Source organism: Vigna unguiculata, chromosome 3 (assembly GCF_037176805.1).
Source record: "Vigna unguiculata cultivar grain cowpea cultivar isolate G323 ecotype 2 chromosome 3, ASM3717680v1, whole genome shotgun sequence".
NCBI classification, from domain to species: domain Eukaryota; kingdom Viridiplantae; phylum Streptophyta; class Magnoliopsida; order Fabales; family Fabaceae; genus Vigna; species Vigna unguiculata.
In genome coordinates this window covers 9,267,202-9,290,126 of record NC_140794.1, presented here as the reverse complement: position 1 = coordinate 9,290,126, position 22,925 = coordinate 9,267,202, and the positions used below count along the sequence as shown (strand labels likewise).

The window sequence follows — 22,925 nt, the reverse complement described above, 5'->3', positions numbered from 1 at the left end:
CTTTGAGACTACAGAAATGTTGATAAACAGTGTCTACAGTTTGAAAGTTGAATGGCAATTTACTTGGTTCTAGACACACCTGAAATGATAAATAGACGAAATGTTCCCTGTCGCTAAAGGACAACAACAACAACATGAGACCAAGTCCTGCTTACATTCCTATTGTGCGCTACAGATTGTAGCCAGATTTAGCCCACTTACAGTTATGCACCATTTCGGCATGGTTGGTACTCTTTAACTTCACATGGACTTATCCTCAAAATTTCAATTTCTTTTTTTCAATAAAAACACCAAAATTCTTTTCAGAACCAAACTATCTTTGATTACCATTACAGAACAACCACAAAACCAAACACTACATCACCCAGACCAACCCCACATACATTAATCACCCGTTCCAACTAATTAATCTCTCTCTCTCTGTCCTATACCATATATCATTATGCCCCGAATAATAATTACCCTACTTCTCTCCAAATGTTGAGAAAGTTAACGAAAATGGAACCAATATCTCAGCATCGTATTATACAAGGTAATTAAACCTCGACCTCCTCCTCTAACTAATCACAATACATCAGACAGTAGAAAAGCAAAAGAAGACATGTCATTGCATCGTGTATGTACATTGATGAAAAGGACCAACTTACTCAACTGTGGAGAACTTGCACCAGAGGATCTCCTTTTGATCTCCACAGGAAACAAAACGCTGTGCAGAGACTATGATGAGAGAAGAGGATCCGAGGTTCCTCTCAGCGCAATTAACCAATTCTCAACCCTGACACATAAAACTAACAGGCTCAAGTCTAGTAACATTCTTGCAGCTGACATGATCGCTCCGATCCCAAACTCCTCTCATCTTAACTATCTTCTTTTCGTTTTTTTTTTTCTTTTTTTCTTTTCAATGTAAGTAGTAAATCCAACCCACCTTGACCCCAAAAGAAAAGTAGCAAAAACTATGCCTAAAGAACGAGAACATGCCCTTAATTAAACGAGGGAGAGAGATTTGATATATAACTTGAAAACGATGCTTCATCTTTCTAGATCAGAGAAGTGACCGAAGGACCAAAGTTAGGTTGATCGCTCCAAGCACTCAAACTCGTTGCAGTGTTCCAATAAAGCGAATTAGGATCAGACAAGCCCACATGCTCCATCTGGTTTTGACAGCCATTGTTATTGTTATTATTACTCCACTCCAACCTGTTTGGTCCTTCAGCTTTCACTTCTTTTGAGCTGATATTATTACTCCCTTCCATTTGCAACCCTTGCAGCGGTGCCAAACCCTGGAAACTGTTGCCAACATGATCACCCTTCACCCCAGCACCAGCGATAAACTTCTGTTGCAGGAGAGTAGAACTCAGCAAGGAAGCCATAACGGGAGTGGTGGGTGCACAAGTTGAGGAGGAAGAAGAACCAAATATGGAATTATAAGCAGAAAGAAAGTTGTTAGTATTGGAAGTAGTGGTAGCAGTGGCGCTGAACCCATTATCACTAGGTTCAGTTGAGATAACGTTACCCCCGGATGAAAAACCTAACCCAAGGGCACTCAGCTGAGACTGAAGATTAAACCTTGGGAAAGGAACATCCATGACATGAGAAGCGTTACTATTGGGTAGGCCATAAAACAAAGGGTTTACATTGACATGGTTTGCGGTTGAAGTAGAAGGGATGTGGGGCAGTGAGGGAGGGTTTGAATTGGAGGTAGAAGGAGGAGAGTTAGCAGAAGCGTCACCGTTTGGACGTTTGAGACGCTTGTTTTTTCTGCAGCCACCACCAACGGGAACGTTTCTGAGAGTTCCACCTCGGGTCCAGTATCGCTTGCAGGCTTTGCAGAAGTGCCTGGGCTGTGACAAACTGTAGTTGTTGTAGTAGCAGAACTTGGTGTTTGAAGAGTCGCAGCGAGGGCACTTGAGGGCTTGTTGCTGCTGGTGAAGAAGATCTTGGGTTGGTTTTTCCATGACTCTTCCCATAGAGGTCTTGCGATCATCTACCTGAGATGCAAGAGAAGATAAGTGATAGATAGATAGAAAGAGAAAGAAAAGAGAGATGAAAGAGAAAGTGTTTTAAGTTGGAGTTCTAGGTTAAAATAACAACACAGTGGAGATATTCTCTTCCAAAGGGAAAGCAACAAAATTGGGGTGGACATGTATTTGTCTAATAATTAAGAGAGAGACGTGAACCTGTGTCCATTTGTTAGACGCTGTTGGAAGGGTGACTGCTACCATTTTCTCACACTTGTTCAACATTTTTTCCTCTCTTTCAAATTAATTCTTCTTCTGTGTCTGTGTGTAAATCGTGGACGGGGTTAATTATCTAACATGATGTGGTGAACGTGGTTGACTATTAATTAATCTGTGACCCCCTTGGAATGATAATAATATATATGTTATTTCAAATTCAAACTCAGCAGTGTATAGTTAGTTTCACGTGATGGGTTTGGTTTAAAATCTAACTTGGATTACTATTAATATATAGTGGAATGGGAACAATGACAAGGAATATAAAAAAGAACATTCGAAATCCAAGAAGAGGACACAGAGGTAAAGCAGAATTGGGAGATGGATCTTGAGTGGTTCAAGAAAGAAAAAAAAAATGACACATATATTCCCTTGTGCAGAGAGAATGATAGGATCATATAGATAACCCCATCGAGGGAATCCCTAAGACCCCAGTACCCAAAGCATCTACTGTAACAGCAAATCCACTTCCCCATTTGCTCCAATATTAATCACTATATAGTAATTCCGAATCATCAAGAAATTTATTAGTTCCAGTTATTAACTTTAACAAAAAGTATCACATTTTTTGCATGAATATTTAAAGACAAAATACGTATAAAATGAAAATGAAAAAGAAAAAGAGAGAATATACATATATATGGTATGAAAAGAGGGAAGTGAGAACAATAAATCTGCGGGAGGGGCTAAAAGCTCCAAATGAAAAGGACAAAAAGACAGCATGTGGTTATTTACATATCTAAGACTCGAGATTGAAGACCATGCCTTGCAAACTGCAATGCTTGTTCTTTCTTCTCACGTTCATATTTGTTGGACTTTTTTTTTTCTTATTTTAATTTTGGATGAAAGACAATAATAAATACATTGTGAGACATGGAAGCTTATAAATGTGCAGAAGCATGTGGTATGCAGCTAAGGTTGGAAGAAAAAAAGAATAAAAGAAAGATAAAGGTAGAGATAATGTGAATGAACAGATTTTGTAGTTCTTCAAGGGATCTTCCTCCTCCCTCTCCCAACTCATCATCCTTCTCCACCACTTAATTTCCCACTTAATTCTAATATTATAACCCTAATTTTTTGTACATCTTCTTTAGTAAGATCTGAAGGTGATCACTTTAAAATTCAAATGAAGGAAAAATTGAATCTTGATATTTTAGGAAAGGTCGTGAAAAAATGCTGGTGTAATTTATTACGTAAAAATCCTTTGTAATTAACCACCATTATTATCCTCACTAATTGAAATTAGTCACTATATGTCTGTCTATGGCCTACGGGTATGATTTAAGCGATAGTATTTTCATGTGAGTGAAGAATAATTTAGCCCACTTGATCAGTGGTTACCATGCATAGAGAATGAGAGATATCAGTGTTAGAGTTTTAATAATTAATTGCTTAAGCATAGGTTTTAAAAAACATTATAATTTGTGGCAGTCGTTATCAGTGTTGAAAGCAAGTGGGGCCGTGTTGGTTTTAAGAGTAATCTTATAACTTTTATAATATTTATAATATTTTTGAAATAATATATTAATCCTTACAACAATAACTTCTTTATTAGAAAGACTTCTCCTAAATATTTTTATGTAGCGGAGATTGTGGAATTTAGAGGAAGAGGTGGATGTTTGGTGGGTCCAGGTGGATAACAGAGCATGAACATAAAGAGAGAAGGCATGAAAGAAACCGAACGCGCACGTTAAAGCGAGGCCTCAAATCACAGAGAAGACGTTTTGGGGGACCAAACCATCAAATCCAACGCATCAAAATTCCACCACACTCTCCACTCCTCCTTCTACAAAAATCACATTTCATCATAAAACCATTTTTAATTTTCTAAATTTTGTGAATGTGAATGGAATTTTGCGGAGCTTCATATATCACTCATCATCATGTACCTTCTGTACTTATGTGCAGATGCTCATTGTTGCCTCCAATAATCTCAAATTTATTAGGCCGCAACACATATATATGCATTCATAAAACACAAATCTTTTAATTATACATTTATTATTATTAATGTTTTCGGTGTCCTATCTGTGCTTAATAGATTAGTAGACTCAAAATAGTCGAGTATCCGATTCCAAAAACTCCAATTTTGATAAATGGATATATTTGGTACGAAAAAAATTATATTTTAACTCCTACTTTTTTACTTCTATCTTTTATTCTTTGACAGTGATTTGATACGAGGCATTGATTCTTTTAAAAGAAAAAATAGTGCTACATGAATTAATGACCCACATTAAGGTTGTGTTCATTTGAGAAGATGAATTTAAGAGAGAGTGTAAAGATGAATTTGTATGGATGAATATGTGTTTCTTTAAGTGGATAGTGAATTTAGAGGATAAAGTGAGTAAATTTGGAGATGAACTTTGTGAAAGTTAATGAATGAAGTTGGAGATATGATAGATTTAAAAAATTATAATAAATAAAATTTTAAAGTTACCAAACTACCCTTTTAATAAAAATAAAATTAAATATTTTTTAAATAAAAAATATTAAATGTTAATAATATTTTAATTATTAATTATATACATACATCATTAATAATTATTATATATATATATATATATTAATTATTATGTTATATATATTTTTATAATTATTAATTATTAAATACATATATTATTAATAATAACTATTAATATATATATATATATATATAAGTATATATTATTATATATATATATATATAATAAAATAATAAAAATAATAATTATATATAATAAAATAAGATTAATAAATAAATAATAATTATTAAATAAAATAATAATAGTGTATAATAACTTATAAAATGCATTGATGTATTTTGGATGAGGATGAGGATAAATTTGTAAAATAGAATTGTTCAAATATGCTGTATAAAGAAGAGATCAAATCTTCATCTCATTTTGTTATTCCATCTTATCAAATCAATACATTTCTCTCCAAATGAACACCCATGACATCTTAAATGCATAGTTGTAAATAAGCTTATTTGAGTAATCAGAACAGGACCTAAGTTCAACAAGTTCAGAAAATAAGAAATGAGAGTTAAAAAATTAAGAATCACAGTATCATTATCCGAATGGAATAAATTTCCAAAATTTTAAGACATAATAATAGTCGTAAAGATTATATTGTTATATGATATATTCATATGTAAGGATTATAAATAATAATTTTATATATATATATATATATATATATATATATATATATATATATATATATATATTATCCTGTTATAGATTATTTTTGAATTTTATTGTCGTGGCCTTTTAAATTTATTATAATTAAATATAAAAATATATAAAACTAGAAAAAAATGTTGTTAATGATTAGTTCCTTTAAAAACAGAAATCAGCATAAAACAATTTGCAAAATTTTTAAAAAAAAAACATGATGAAAATTTAATCTTTTACATAAAGAAATTGTATTCAAATAATAAAATAATCTAATTTGACAAAACAAATTGATATACTCACGTGGATAAAGTTTAAAATGTAAAAGTAGTGTAACTAAAAAAAAGTCCTATCTTCATGGTGATCCATTTATTTTTTGAATTTTTTTCTTGTTTTTATGTATTTTCTAGAATTATTGTTATTGCATTTTATGTAATAATGAGGACAAATTTTAATATTATGTTATTTTTTTATTGTTTTTCTCTTACTTTTAATACCTCGTTACGAAGCACTATAAATTTTTATGGATTCCATTACTTTGACATTTTATAATTTTCTATACCCCCTTTCCATTTATTTTTTTACTCTTTATCTCTTTTCTCCTTTACTAATATTAAATTTCACATTTTTAAATGATGACATTATATATAAAAGTAAGTGTCTAATTGGTTGTAACGGGTGTCACAACAACATTTCTCATTTTTTATTAACTTCATGTTTTACGTATATAAATCGTCTTTCTGTTTTCAAAACTCAGAATTCTCTTACTTCGACAGAAGAAAATCTCAAAATTACAGTCCATACAAATATGATAAAAGAGCTTTGAAACCAGAAGAAGGGTTTTGATTGCGTAAATTTAGTTATCATAAAAAGAAAAATATTGTTTAATTATAGAGGCGATGTGGGTGGTGTTGTACTTAATATAATAATTGAGCACTTGGTCATAGTTTAGAAAAGTAATTGGAGTCAGAAACGGTGAACAGTGACACCTCGGAAGCAGAGCATAGAAAATTCCAGGAAGGAACTGGTCATACACGCTCTTTTAACAACACAATCTACCATTGCTTATCTCTTGGACCATTCCTTATGGAACTTTCAAGTACCTTCAATCCCGTGGGTCCTTCAGAATGTTTGCCAACCACTATTTTACTATTTTCCACTTTCCCTTCCAATTATGCTACCCTAACTTTCAAAATTCGATAATAAAACTAATAACACCTAATCAAAATGCTAAGGGTTATCAGTAGCTATACTCAGCGTAATAATTATCGGATCTTTCGAAGGAGTATTACCGGAAAGATATAATATCAATGAATATGAATTATTAGAAAAACATAAAATCAATGAATATGGTTGAACATATAAAAGATTAATATTACTCTTAATTCAAAATTTTAAGACGACAAGTTCATAAATCTTAATCTTTATATAATATTTTATTTTCTTATTCTTATTTAATATAGAATTTAGATTCACGCTTAAATTTTCGATAATATTTTTTTTTCTTCAGCTTGCTATGGGTCCTGCTTATGATATTTTATGAAAGCGTATCAAATTTGGTCCACAAGACTTCAATTTCAAGGTTTGATAGAAAACCGACCACTTTTGATTATGGGTTGTAATTGTAACCCAATCCAAATTCAATCAATCATGATATTTCGTTACAGGGGTTTAGGCACCTCAGTTTTAATAAATATATATGATACTTGTTATTAAAAATTTGTTCGCTAAACAACATTATAAAACAAAAAAATTGTGCCAAAAGAATATAATTTATTTGGTGTGTTTTGGTTGAGATTTTGATGCTTTCTCGTGCAAATAAAACAGTAGGGATTGACTTCTCAGTCACCCACCAGGCCACCAACTTGTGTATTTTATTGAAGAAATTGTTGAAAAGATAGTGCAGGTTAATATAAAACATATATGACTTTATCATTTTCTTACAAATTTACGCACTAATAGTTATTTACATTAACAACAATAATTAGTTGTTCGTTAGTTTAATAAACATGAACGCTGTGTCACTTGATGACAATGATAGTGGGAACCGTGTTTTGGCATTCCAATGAGGGAAACGTACTTCATCACCTCAAAACAAAATCTCTTATTGGAATATATTATATAGTTTTAAATTTATATAGGGCGAACAAGAATGTGACATTTGGGTCCCTAATGCAACCTAAATTTATATCATCCACTCCTAAACTCTCCATGTTTTATCTTAATTTTGTTTTCAAATTCTTCGTCATCTACACTTCTATGCTCGGTAGAAAAAATTATTTGCCCATCGCACTAATAAAATTCACATGCCTATAAATTAATTATTAAGTCGAGAACTTCAACAATGCAATACAACTCGACAAGTAAACCAAAACTAAAATAAATATATTGGAAATAACACAATGACACCTATTTTAACATAATCACACTTATAAATAAAAACATAAAATAAACTTAATCTAGTTCAACAAACATTTAACAAGATATTATTACTGACCATGTCTTATTGCAAAAGGGATGAATAGTACAATTTTTTTTTTCTCCAAAAGTTGTAAATAAGTTCGTCCTATTTTTTCCAGTAAAAAAAAATACAAACTCGTGTAATTATTCAAGCGAAAATTAAAAGTATCCTCATGCAATTTTTCTGTCAAAAATAATAAATATTGTCATAAAACATGATATTCTCCTTATTAGGGATAAAAAAAAACTGATAAAATGTGTGACAGATATGATTTTTTTTTAATTAGAAAAAAATAATTAAATAAATAATTCAGGACACTTTGAGTGTCCTAATCCTTATACAAAAATTTACAAAAGAATAAATACATACTAGTAGAGTATCCTCAAACCTAGACATCTAGATACAATAAGCTTAAAGTAAAAATTACAAAAAAACTCATCACATAAAAAAAGTTCATTATCAATAAAAAATGCAGGGTTCCCTTCAATTTAGACCTAAAAAATCGACAATAGATAGAGGGGAAAGATTAGTTATAAGGGAATGTGTATAACCTCTTATGTTAAATTCTATATTAAAGTCCATCTTTTTTATGTGTAGAGATATAATAGGTATGTCCAAGATATGAAATCAATATCACAAATGGATACTTGTACGTAATGAATATAATTTAATTATCCGTTTATTGATGATATAAATATGAATATCATAGTATTCAATTCATTGACATCCATTAACCGTTAATAATTATTAATGAACTTTATTAGTATGTTTTTTAAATTCAAGTGAAAATATAAAATTATTAGTGAAAGAAATATTAATCATCACTAATCATTTAAAAATTGATTTAATATGTATTTTTTACTTGAACTTATGAAATAGAAGCTATTTTGTAAAAGATATTTTTTAAAAATTTATATTTTAATACAACTTATTTAATTCTTTTAAAAGATAAAATTTATTTGTATTAATATTTTGTTGAGTAATTTGATTTGAATTGTATTTATAAATTATTTTTATATCTAAATCTATATTTTAAATAATTTTACTTAAAAATTTTAAAAAACAAAACCCGCATTTCCTACTATTTGTTTTTCTTTTCTTTGAGGCCCAATACTTAATCCAACAAAAAAATTATAACTAATTAAAAAAAACACACTAAAAGAAATTAAAAATAATGATAGAGGAAAGGATATTCTTAGGGTTATGCAAAATTAATCAAATTTGACTAAACTCTTAAATAAGTGTACCGGTCCAATTTGACTATTGGGTTTTAATTTTTCTCTTTTTCTCAAAGTTTTTAAAGAAATTCAACACAATTCAAAAATAGTTTACAAACATTCGATTCAAAAATATTGTAGTTCAGTTAAAAAATAGTGTAGTTTGGATAAAATATAGTACCATTCAAAAATAGGTTAAGGTACATAGAAGTTCATATTACAATTTAGTGCTTTGTAGTTTGGTATAACAAAACGTAGTTTAGTTATGTTGTTTTAAACTATTTTTCAATTCAATTTTGTTCTTTTGAACTATTTTTTAATTCAATTCAGTTCAAACAAATTACTTTTCGGTTCACTACAATTTTTAACTGTTCAATTCAATGCATCTCATTTTGCCCATCCCTAGATATCCTCCTATGAAAGAAAAAGAAAAAAAAAAGAAGATAACCTCAAGTGGTTGTATATACTTCTAATCAGATATCAACCTAAACTAATTGTTGATTAATGTACTTGTTATATAGAAATTAGTATGATAGGTCAGGAACATGGTTATCAAACTTGTGAGTTAACTCGTTAACCCGAACGAGCTTACGTGCTCACTCAGTGCTTTTGAGTTAACTTGAAAGCAAACTCAATTTTGGTGTAGAATCGTGGGATCGGAGGTAGAATTGGTAGGCTCAATCAAAATCACGAATTTACTTCCGATTTGGCGAGTTCGTCAATATTTTTTTAATGTAAAACGAAGTCGCTTTTATGGCTTACCAGATTAGGGTTTTCTAATTTAGGCTCACTCACAAAGCCCATTTTCTTCTTTCATCTATGCGATTCCATTCACTCACCACTATACTCTCGATTTGACATGGTTGCTTGGGATCTCCATCAATTGTCGTCACAAACGTTGTCGTCGTCACCTAAGGTCATTGTCGCTCGTTGTTGGCTGGTGTAGCTCGTTGTGGGTCATCGTTGCTCATAGTAGGTCACACTTGCATTTTGCCCCTGCTCTATTTTTCGTTTCGAGTATTCGTGTGTCGCCCTTATTCACATTTTTATTATCATGTTATCAATACTCAGAACAAATTTTACATGCCCTTTTGTCCCTCTACACTTACATTTTTTTTATCGAAAAAAAGTTTAAGCCCTTTTGTCCCTTTGCATTTAGATTATTTTTATATTGGAATTTTGTAGTGAATTGAAATTGAAATAGGACGTTTGGGAATGGTTCTAAAAGAATTGAAAGCAATCCAAGTGCATCTTCATCCGTTTAAAGTAGAAGTAGAAATACTCCAAACAACAAATCAAATATTCGGTGGAAACACGGGATATATATATTATTGGATATGAGAGAAAAATTAAATGTAATTGTTGCTCAAAAAAAATTATGAGTGGAGGAATATTTAGATTTAAACATCATCTTGTCGAGTAAAGAGGATTTTGAAACTTATGCTTATGTTTTTAATGATCAGACATAAATACTTGACATTTTAATTTATGTTTTATAATATTTGTGTGAACTTATTTAATTGTTTTAAGTTATATAATTTTTTAGACTTATTTGAATTAAAATGCTATCTAAATAATTATTATTTTTTTCATATCAAAATAAATTCTTACAAATTTATTGGACTCTCACGAATTTATATAAACTCTTGAATTTGACAATTTTTATCTCGAATATGACATGTTTTTTTAGTGTAAGATTCAATGATTCGATCGTTCTTTGAAAAAATCATTTTATTATAATAGTCTATTGAATTTATACATTATTAAATATAATATAACCTTTCTCTAGTAATATGATTCACTAATTTTAAAGGGTTAGAATCCGTATGCTACCTTCGTATGTAATATAAAGGTTAAATTATTCATTTGGTCCCAATTTTCGTATATAAATTTGAATTTGGTCCCTCAATTTTTAAAAGTGTTAACTAGGTCCCTAATTTTGATAATTTGTTTCAATAAAGCCCCTTCCGTTAAAATGGCAGAAACGGCGTTAAGAGTACAGTGACATGGAGATGTTAGATGGATCTGAACAGTGAAGTGGCACATTAAATGTGGTACACATGGAAATTTGAATGCTGTAATAAATAAATAATTTCGAAAAAAAAATGGTGTGCATTTAATATGTAATAAAACAGAATCAGCGTTTGTGTTAACCAACAAATTGGGGATTATTCTAGGGTTTGCCAGCAAATTGGGGATTATTCTAGGGTTTGCGTTCGTGGTCAAAATTGGAGAAAGGAAGGGTTGTGAAAATTAACGAAGTTGAGGTGGAACTGGTGGAGTACGATTCTTCTAGAGTGCTCAAAGCTGAAGAGGTTGAGATCTTGCAGTTAAAAAAAAAACTATAATCAGATTGATAAATCTGGTAGGAACGAGGATATCAGTGAAAAAAACAAGGACTTCTTGGAGGATGAGGATGATTGGGAGGAAATAGAAAGAACTGATTTGGAGAGGAGTTTTGGTGTTGCTGTTGGATCCTAATTTCTTTAAATACACTTCTAATGATGATGAGTACACTTTGTTATATAACTGCGATTCTCTTGGATATACGTCTAGTGTGAATATTGGAGGAGCAATAGCATTTAATTGCCCCATAGATGGTGGTCTTCCTGCATTTTTTGTGCTGAGTACTGAAGTGGTTAATTTAAATAATTTGGGGTGCAAGAATAGCATCAATGTTTCTGTTCTAGGAGAGGCTGTGAAGGTTGATTCGGTTGTGGGAATTCAAATGTGGGGTGCAAGAATAACATCAATGTTTCTGGAATGTGGAATCAAACAAGAAATTCATCCACTCTGGTTTAGGCAGGTTGAGTTTCACACTCTGCGACAAACCCTAGAATAATCCCCAATTTGCTGGCAAACCCTAGCACAATTTTTCTTTTCGAAATTATTTATTTATTACAGCATTCAAATTTCTATATGTACCACATTTAATGTGCCACTTCACTGTTCAGTTCCGTCTAACATCTTCACGTCACTGTGCTCTTAACACCGTTTCTGTCATTTTAACGGAAGGGGCTTCATTGAAACAAATTATCAAAATTAGGGACCTAGTTAACACTTTTAAAAATTGAGGGATCAAATTCAAATTTACATACGAAAATTGGGACCAAATGAATAATTTAACCTAATATAAAAGTTGTGAACTATTGTGTTATTAGTATTTTCATATTATAATTGAAATTAATTATATTGTTATTATAGTATAAACAATAATTAAAGATAAACTTATTTCAAGAAGAAGTGAAATGATTTACTTTCATTTTATTTTAAATTGACCATTGAGATTTATTAAGTAATAATAGATTTAATTATTTTTTAAGGAATCATTCATATGTTTATTTTTTTTTTGTAAATTCGTTCTTTTTTTATATTCATATTATTAATTATGTTTATACGAAGAAGGTTATTAGGATACTCATCCTTATTCAGAAATAAACACTTCACTCAAAAATTAATTTTAATGAAAATCTTACTTTATGTTTTTAAAATTATTAACTTTCATAATTTTATACTAGTAAAACACATGTTTACTTTTTAAAAAAAATAATAACAAAAAGTAAGAAAATTATTGTTATTATAATTATAAATGTAAATTTAAATAATTTTTACAATTATATTATAGGTAATTTGAATTTTTTTAGATAATTATTTTATTATACGTAATTATTTTAGTTTAAAAGAATAGTTACATTTCAGAAAAACTAAATAAAAAATTACTAACTAAAACAGGAAATTCTCTTTCTAGAATAGTTTACATATATGTTAATTAAATTTTTAATATTCTAAACTAAAAGAGGAAATTCTTTTTCTATAACAGTATAGATGTGTCTCCAATTTTCGTTTTCAAATATTTAATATATCAGTTTATTAATATAATATGCTTTTACCCCATAATTTTTGAAGCAGCCCTCAAATTTTCAAAATAATTGTTTTGTCTATGTAAAAGTGATTTCCAAAATGTATATTTTGGAAACTTTTTGAAATTTTTGGAGTAAGATTTTCAAAAAGAGATTTTTAGAATGTGATATTTAAAATAAAATTTTTACAATACATGAAATGTATTCTAGAATTAGTTTTTTTTTTCTTTCTTAAATTGAATTTTCAGAATAAACTTTCTTAAAAATTTATAATATCTTTTTGGAAACATTTCTACATGTAATGCATTCTATAAAGAAAATTTCAGAACATATTAAATACTTTCCAAAAGACTTTTTCAGGACAAGTTTTTGTTTCTCATTTTCTCTCTTCTCTGCAGTGTTCTTTCGTAACGGTGACGAAGAAAGCGGCGGCAATAGTGAGTGATGGTGGTGAAGGATCTTTAAGTCTTTGCATCATATTGTGAGGTGCAGTTAAATAATTGTGGGGTGAAGGAAGCAATTAGCCAACAATATCAGATAGTAGAGGTGGCCTGGAGAGCCCAATTTAAACGGTCCAGTTTAAATAATGTATCTTCTAAAGTATATTTTTAATTAACAATTGTTGCTTCCTGCACCCATAAAATTTCTTCATCCACTCCATCAAAACAATTACCGGAAAAAATTTTCAATATCCCTTTTACTCTGTTTACTCTATTTGAATGTGTAGAAGCTCAATTCCATATTAATTCTTATAAAAGATCCCAATTGGATTATTTTACTATTACTATTATAGACTGTCTACTTTTATATTATTTATTTCCATCATTATATATCACATGTCCAATCCAATTAACTTTTTCGAAGTTTATTTTTGTTAGTAAAATTTTGTTGGTAATTATGGAATTTTGTGTAGTGTATATTATTATATAAGAATATTTTCACATATTTTTTATTCTAATTTTATCTTTTTAAATAATATTTTTTAAAATTAAAATAATTATCTCATCAATTTTAATTTTTAAGTGTTTATTTTTAAAATTTAACCATTTTTTTTATTTCATTACTTTTTTTAAACTTAATTATTTTTTAAACAAAAATAACTATGTATAATATAACAATTACTTATAAAATAAATAAAATTATATAAAATATCTATATTTATTTTTACGATCATAATAATAATAATTACTTTTTATTTTTTTTATCATAAAAAAAATAAACACCCTGCAACCTCAACTATAATTTCTTTGTCTCCAAAATTATTAATCCATCTTATTCCGCTTCTCAGAAAGAAATACACTAAATCTGATTTCAATATCATCAGCTCAATTAACACTTCATTGGATTACGAATTTACGAAGAACGATTTCAAGAATAAAAAAATCATGGTAGTCCATATTACTTTAGTGATTTTTTTTTTTTTAACTTTCTGTTTATAATTTCTTGATTTGTATTCGCATTTCATTTGATTAGGTAATATTTTCTCATATAACGTGCAATCTGTGTTTGAGAAAGGCTTATATTCGAAGACCCAATGTTGTTTTTTGTATAAATATTATGTTCATATTAATAAAGTAAAATAATTGTTAATTTATAAAATGTTAATCTTGGAGAAGCCTAAATTATGTCAACGTTGTGAAAAGGCTAAAAGAAAATGATTTTATATATGTTGTCAAAAAAGAAAGTACAACTTCTGTTCCTACCACCCCAATAATTGCTGTCACTTTTATTAAATGGTGAAAATAAAGAAGTAATTTATTTTTTAAAATACCAGAACACAAACTCATTTTCATTTGCTTGCATAAATTAGTAGTAATAAGATTTGTTCTTAATTCATAATAATAGTCAAAATTATGATGAGATAGGAAGTTTTTTGTAAAATAAGTGAAGGTAATTCTAAGATTGGTCAACTTTATACATATGACATGTGTACCGGTTAGCATGACATGACCCATAATTTATTATTATAAGATATAAATAATATTAAATTAATTATATATCTATTTTTTAACTTTTAGGTTAAATGTGCATGTACCATCAATAGATATTTGATTGTTAATTAGATTTGACTAATATAAATGATTAATTCAATGATCTTATTTAATCATTTAGAATACAAGAGTTATCACTATGTAGGAAAGAGGTATCATTATGGTTTTTGTTGTTTCACTATGGTTGTTCAGTTGTACTATATTTAGGCATAGTAAAGAAGAGAGAATTATAAGCTATGGTTGTCAACCATAGTTTAGAGTGTGAGTATGGACTACAATTTAAACCATAATTCTACATTAAAACCAATTTCAAAAATGGTAACGGGCTCAGATTATTTAGAAAATCGTAATTCATACCCCTTTGGAAAATAAAAAAATTTAAAAAAAATGTAGGTATAAGCTATGGTTGTAGCAAAAATCATAGTATATATTACTAATTAAAAAAAATTGAAAATCAAAATTGAGGAAGAGGCTACGATTTTTCTAAACCATAGCCTATACTTTGTCAAAAGTTGAAAAAATGTCACTGCGTTTCAATAGTTTACGTTTTTTTTTTTAAATCGGAGTGTATTATCATAGTAAAATGCAATAATTGTACTAGTTTATGCACTTTTTACATCAATGATCAAAGATCAAATTTTAGTCAACGAAATATTTATATTACACTTTTATATGATGTAATTACATTAATAGTTGGTGACTTAGGTAACATGATGCAGGAAGGGATTGAAAATTCAATGACTACATCTATCCCCAACAAAATGGGTTTAGCTCTCCATTGTCATGGAGGGTACAAACTTACAAAATGAAGGTGGAAGAAGATGAAGATACAAGGAGGAAGAAGAGATTACCCCCACAAGCCCTAACAGACCTCCACACTCTCCGAAACATATTTTTTGAGCTCCAAACATTTCCAAGATAAGTTTTCCTCGACAAGTTAAGAAGATAAAGGGCTAAGTTGCCACATCAACAATAGTGGCGCCCGACACGAACTATCCACCGCCAGGCGCGAGAAGTAAAGGAGGAAGAAACTAAGTTCTGTAAATCTAGTGCCTAATGCCCTTTGAGTGTCGCCCGGCGCAGGCACACTAGAGACAAGGCTGGCACCTGGCGGGAGTGTTGGTCGCCAAGAGCTGACTTCTTGGAATCAGGCTAGCGTTTGACGCTGGTATTGTGGGCGCCCGACGAACTCTGTCTCTTTCATTATTTCACATATTTGAACTTCTTTTTGTTACATAGGATCACTCACTTGTCTGGGTTTTGGAACAAAGCTTCCTGACAAAATTTAGACATAAAAAATAGGGATTAGTGGTAAAATTAGATTACTGTAATCCAAAATGTGATTATTTATAAAAACAAGATAAACTCTAGGAATAAGAAAGTTCAACTAAAGAAGAGTTGATTTTGTTAATAAAATATGACTAAGATAATGATAAAAATTAACATTATCAATGTGAAAGAACCTGGTATTTTTCAAATATTGCAATAAGAGGAGTGTGCCTCGATGTTTGTTTGGGTTTTTTTTTTTGTCAATATAATGCTAACGCGTGAATTTTTTGGTCAATATTAGCTAAGATTAATTTTTTTGTTAATATTGATTGAGAAAATAATTTCGATCCATAATGTTGTAAAAATAATTTTGGTACATGTTAGTCTAAATAATTGTTATCTACATAAAAAAAAACGCCTCAATCAACTTGAAAAGAAATTTTTGTCTATGCGAGTTTAAATAAATCTTGAAAAACTTAATTCAAAATATCTAATAACATCAATGAAAGAAGATCATAAATATTAGTAGTTTTATAATATTAACCATTGTTTGGTATTTACATAATTTGTTTTCAAATAGTAATTATTGAAATATTTGATCCAAACACAAAAAATTAAAATTTAATAAATTTGGATTTCCTTGTCTAAATAAAACATTTTGAAAAATGAAACAACTTAAGACAAGATTAAATTTTACTAAGAACATATATTGTTGAATAATGCAAAAATTAATGAAAGTGCATGGACTATCAAAATAATTTGCTTATTCGATACTCAAAATTGGAGATGTAGATATGCATGTGAATAAAAACGGTGCACTAATCCATTTCTATATTCAACTATTGAATGTGTACAACCTCATTTTATCTTTAATATATGAATAAGAAAAAAATTATTTAAATCCTCTCATCAATTAGATGAAAACCATGAAATAGAGGGCATGTGGTTTGGGTTAGAGTTTTTGAGTGACAGTAAGTGTTTAAGTATTCAAAGTCAATAACTTAAATTGAAAATTAGAATTTTTTTACTAACATTAAGTGTTTAGGGATTATAAGTAAAGAATTTAAATTGAAATTTGACGTACTTATAATGCTTATAATAAATAACTATCTATCAAGCAAATGATTTTTGGGTCCATGATTAGGAAAAAATGTAAGCATAACCGCAGTAAAATATTACTGACAAAATCTTTACATTTAGAATAAACTTGATACTTTTTGACCCAACATTTTCTTTCGAGTTTTAAAAAAGACAATTAAATTTGTTTTTGTTTTACAATAACAATAAATATCAAGGTAGATTTTATCTTTAATATCCAGTATTTACGCATATATAAATGGAGATGATAATGTAGGCATGTCTTAAAAAAATATGGTTTACAAATAATTGTTTGAAAACTTTTCAAATAGAAAAAATATATTATCTGAGTTTATTAATGTCACGTGAATTGTTGTTTGATATTTTGTTGATTCTTTTCTTTGAATGTACTATAGACGATGAGATTTGATAGTGCATGAAATAGACTTATTATATGTTTTTATTTTGCTAATGAATTCCATCTCATTTGCTAAAAACACTTCATATCTTCCCAATAAATTTCGTAGATATATTTTCTTTTTATAAAAGAATTTTTTTAAACCTATAAAGCTAGAGAAGTACTACCTCGGTTTATTAATGCAAAGTAAGTTGTTCTTTGACTAATATTTTCTTGATTCTTTTCTATATAATTTATTCATTTATTCTAACGACATACAAACATCAAATGCAAATTAATAAAGTTTTCCTCGATTAGACATAGTTGAAATTGTCTTTGTATACACCTACCATTTCTTAAAATAAACACGCTTAGGTATAATTGACTAGTCTTTATTAAAAGCAAGTATTCAACTCAACAACATAGTAATGCGAACTTTTGAATGTACTTTAACTTGCAAAATGACACTGTTTTGGATTTGTGATACATCAAATAAATTATGTGATTTCCAGTTTGTCATCTGCATTATTAATATTGCTTCATTTCAAAATGTTACTTAAGCTTAAAATTTTAACTTAGACCGACTTGTATAACCAATACAGAAAATTAGGAAAGTTAAAGCGGGTCAGACCCACCAATCCGTCAAGAAAAAGACGAGTCAAGTTGGAATTTTTAACTCGTCAACTCACTTTGTAATTTGACCTGCCTAACCCACCAGTTTAGCGGCCTAAAACCGGTCAGCCTATCCTTGCCAACCCGTTTTTTTTTTAATTTTTTTTATGTTTAAAATTAAAAATAATAAAAAGTAATACTTTTTTATATTATATAAATAAATTTATATATATAAAGAAATTTTATAAATAAATTTATAAAGAATTTTTTTTTTTAAAAAAAAGGGGCCAGCAGGACAGGTTACAATATCTAACTCATTTATTGGTGGCGAACTAGCCCAACTCGATCCGTTTTAACGGATCACAGACGAGTCGGGCTAAAACAAATCGGACTAACCCGTTTTGGGACCTTCAGAAAATACAAAACCTTGTATTCATGTAGTTAACATTTAGCATTTGCTTCTGCATATTCTGCTGGCTAAACCTATATCAATTTCCATTATTTATCAAAATCAGTGTGTTGCACAAGTACTATAGAACGTAACCAAGTGTGGAATTATGCATAGAGAGGTAGGTCTAGCTGGTGACATTAAATATGAGAGTGAGAAGAGTTAAAGTAAGGAAAGATAATTATAAGAGATATGTTTGTTTTTACATGTCACAGGTTGAATAAAATGATGACTAAATTTGATCGTAAAATATGTGGACAGAAACTATAATAAATCCAAAAGCATCCAATAGTTGAGTTCTACTTCTAGACATTCGTACGTAACACGTGGAGTGAGCATATAGGGCAAAACCAAATAAAAATAGTTTAACCCATATTTTGACTTACTTTTAACTCACTTCTTCAATTACTATTAAATAATGTGATGTGATAATCTAACGATAATTAAAATAATAAATTAAAAATGAGTCAAAAAAAATAAATTAAAATATCATTATCTTTAAATCAATTCACCAATCACAGTATTTCCTTACAATAATGCAAATGAAAGATCCAGTTGAAAATGGAATCTATGCCCACTCCTCATCCCACCACACTTTTCTCTCAACCAGAACCAGTGAAGGACTGTCATCATTCACCCAAAAAGAAAAAAGGACTAACGTAACAGAGATAGACACAGATAAATCAACCACCTACTAATCAGTTTATTCTTAAGTCTATCCGACGAGGTTTATTAGAGAAATTAAGAAAAATACAACATTAATAAAATTTTAGTTTAATTATATAAAATATTAACATTATTTTTATTTAAAAATTTTAAGATAATAAATTTATGAATCTTTATTGTTTATTTTTTTTTCATTTCTTCTGGATATGAGATTTATTAATTACCTTGTTTGGTAATCAGATCAGAAATATTTTGTCCGCATTCACAAAGACACTCTATAATACATCAACACTTCAATTTTTATATACAGTGACGTCTTCCCTTGCTTTATTTATTGTCTCCAACATATATGATTGGACCCTACAATGGAAAGGGGACTCATAATAATTATTATTATTTTTTCCATTTTTTCACGAGATGTTTTTTTTCCAATTATGACAGCAAGAAGCAAGAGCCGCCTAGAAACAATGTCACGATAAGTTGGAAAGACCTCAAAAAGTTTTCCGTTAAAAAATGTTGAGTTTTTTTTTTTTTTTTCCTGTAAGGGGAAGGTTCGTTTACTTCAAATTTTACTTCTCCGTAATAATAAAATCTTTAAAACCAGATTAGAAAAGTATGAAGTTTGTGAGAGTAAGGAAATGTATTATTTTACTGTTTTTCTTTCTTAGATTCTTTAGTGGTGGAGGGTGAGAGGTATAGCCACCATGGAAGGAAATTAATGAGCGTTCAATGGTGAGGACTTGGACAATTGAGAACCACTAGTCCATTTCACAAGGCACGTGTTTTTTTTCCCCAAAAAGAATCAGCGTTGCTGAATGACTTAGCTTATAGCTATCGATATCTTTTCAAAATTCTCGTGTAAGAAAAGTCCAAGGTAAATTAAGAAGAGTGAAGAACAAGGGTTTGTTTTGTCTGTAGTCCAGGCTAGGTTTTCTTCAATCGTACATACTACATACCTAAGCCTTATCTACTTTTTGTTTCCGACCTTTTACTGTTACCCCTAGTTGTCAACAGAAAAATGGAGACCAAAACCAAGACCCTATGTGGACCACACCAATTTTTCTCTCATCCTATTTACCCTTCTGGTTTTTACTATTTATATCAAATATTTATGGTCATGTCTTCCATATGTAACTTCTGAGTTTCTTTTTTTTTTTCCCCACAACTTTGTTCTGGATCTCTGAGGAATTTATGGACTCGAGCAGGTCTGAGGGAAAGAGGGTGTTGAGGAACGACGAGGAAGAGGAAGATGAGGAAGAAGAAGAAGAAGAGGAAGAGGTTGAAACGGATTTTGGAGAAGATGGAAGGAGGAATAAGAGAGTAATGAGAGATCTGTATGGAAAGAAAGGGTGGAAAGGTGGAGGCTCAATGCCACCTTCTTGTCAGGTGGATAACTGTGATGCTGATCTAAGTGAAGCTAAGCAGTATCACAGAAGACACAAGGTTTGTGAGTACCATGCCAAGGCTCATTCCGTACACATGGCAGGGCTGCAACAAAGGTTTTGCCAACAATGTAGCAGGTTCTCAAACCCTAATCTCTTTCGACCAAAATCAATTTTCTCAATCTCATTATGCCTATATATATATATATATCTATTGTCTGCATATCTTTTTATTCAAACTTAATCTTAGCTTTGAACTGCCTCAGGGAAAATTTGTTTGATTAGAACTTTCTTAGTTATAAGTATTGCTTTTCAAACAGCCCTAGTTAGTTTGAGGAAGGGAGAAAACCCTTCAATTTCAATATGGGGCATGATTGGAGTGGAAATGAAACATGTGCTTGACTTTGTGTTGTTCACTCTTTCGCCCACCCTCACTCTCTGCTTCTTTTGTTTCTTCCTTCAATTATTTACTAATCTTGGCTGTAATAAACACTTCCTTTGTATTGCTTTGTTTTAAAGAAAGATTTAGCATTTCAAAAAATGAGAAAAAAAAAAAACTTGGTCATAGAGGATTCTCCACATTACCCTGATTATAGAATGTAAAATTTGATAACATTGTAGAAAGGTAAAACCCAAATACGGAATTAATATGCTCAATGGAGTCAAAGCTAGTAATCCTATAGGTGGCCAGCTGTTTATATTCATCAATATTTCTTTTTCTTCTGAATGGTGTTTACCAATACAATAGCATTGATCCAACTTTTGTTTTTTGATCATTTTCAGATTTGGAATCACCGTTTTGAACTTAAAGGTTGACAAAACTCATTGGGTTTTATGGGTTAATTTTAACCAGTGGCATGTTGTTGACAATCTTGATGCATGATTTAGGGTAACACCCATTTTATCAAAACAATAGATGTTCTTGAGTTTTGTCAGTTACATTACACTAACCCTCTTCTAAGTATTTGATCCTTTCCTGCATTGTTCTACTGAAAAACATGTATTTTTCTAGATTGCAGCAAACATTTCAACGAGAAGAAAATTTTCCATGTCAACTAACTTTTCTTAAAATATCCTGTTTTTCAGATTCCATGAGCTTTCTGAATTTGATGAATCAAAAAGGAGTTGTAGAGCACGGTTGGTTGGTCATAATGAGAGGCGTCGGAAAAATGCTGTTGACTATCGTGGAGAATAATTTCTTCTTGTTAACGATGATGAACATTAATAAAGCTTGAGGCAAGCATGTGATTGAAACTCAAATCATTGTTGCTGCTCTCTAAGGATGCTCTCTATCTTCTGTCAATATTTTCATATGCTACGATTGTTGCTGTTGTAAGTTACAATAACTATGGATGATTAATCACTTCAAATTTTACTTTATTTTGGCTTCAGAAAAATGGAATATAGGGATTTCCATTGAGGTCCATGTGTTTGGTTGAAAATAATAGTTGAGGAGGAATTTTAGTTCCTGCAGTACGGACAAATTTTGAGAAGAGGAAAATATCTTCATTATTTCAGGGAAAAAGAAAGAGATAATGATACAAACGAATCCGTTCTTTTAAACATATTTATATTCACCTTATATTTATTTTTATATCTATTTTCTTATCACATTGTACATCATATATTTTTTCTTTCATTAGTTTTTCTGTAGGTGCGCTTGAAATGTAGAAGAATACTTTGGATATATATATAAGGTTGGATTCGCAACAAAGAAAATCATAAAAGTAACAAAAAAAAAAACAGTAAAAAAAATCTTAAATAATGACAAAATGTATCGACAAAAAGTAATTAGTAATTATTGTGTCCGATTTAAATTCTAATTTATAAACTAAAAATTATTAATAAATAAATTAGTTTAAAAAAATTATAATTGAGTTTTAAATTGGTAACTAAAATAGTTTTTATAATAAATTTAACACTAATATTAACTATATAGTTTTTGTTACCAAATAAATTAGTCACTAAATTAACCTCTAATTAATTATTTAAAGGTTAATGTAAAAATCAATTCTTTTGATAATCAAAATCTAAGTAGTTAATATCAGTAACCTATTAAAGATTAATTTATAATAAAAACTATTTTAGTTGCCAATTTAAAAACCTGTTATAATTTTTTTTTAAATTAGTTTAGTTACAAATAATTTTTAATT

At 29.5% G+C, this 22,925-nt stretch overlaps 2 protein-coding genes across 4 annotated transcripts; one reads left to right on the top strand and one right to left on the bottom strand.

Moving 5' to 3' along the window:
• Positions 1-250: 250 nt before the first annotated feature.
• LOC114178824 (dof zinc finger protein DOF1.4-like) lies at positions 251-2,375 on the bottom strand. Its single transcript, XM_028064936.2, has 2 exons — positions 2,178-2,375; positions 251-1,988 (listed from the first exon to the last, which is right to left on the bottom strand). Exons 1-2 carry the CDS (start codon positions 2,241-2,243, stop codon positions 1,038-1,040), a joined length of 1,017 nt encoding a protein of 338 aa, XP_027920737.1. The 5' UTR covers positions 2,244-2,375; the 3' UTR covers positions 251-1,037.
• A 17,998-nt stretch (positions 2,376-20,373) lies between these two features.
• Positions 20,374-22,192, top strand: LOC114179133 (squamosa promoter-binding protein 1-like). 3 transcript variants are annotated; one of them, XM_028065359.2, is made up of 3 exons: positions 20,374-20,910; positions 21,556-21,661; positions 21,859-21,997. In XM_028065359.2, the coding sequence occupies exons 1-2, from the start codon at positions 20,582-20,584 to the stop codon at positions 21,653-21,655; spliced, it is 429 nt and encodes a 142-aa protein (XP_027921160.1). In that variant the 5' UTR covers positions 20,374-20,581; the 3' UTR covers positions 21,656-21,661; positions 21,859-21,997. The 3 variants fall into 3 exon arrangements, with proteins under 3 accessions (XP_027921160.1, XP_085527081.1, XP_027921159.1); XM_085670955.1 differs by having other exon boundaries at positions 20,383-20,910; positions 21,556-21,583; positions 21,859-22,000; XM_028065358.2 differs by lacking the exon at positions 21,556-21,661 and having other exon boundaries at positions 20,489-20,910; positions 21,859-22,192.
• The last annotated feature ends 733 nt before the right edge of the window (positions 22,193-22,925 follow it).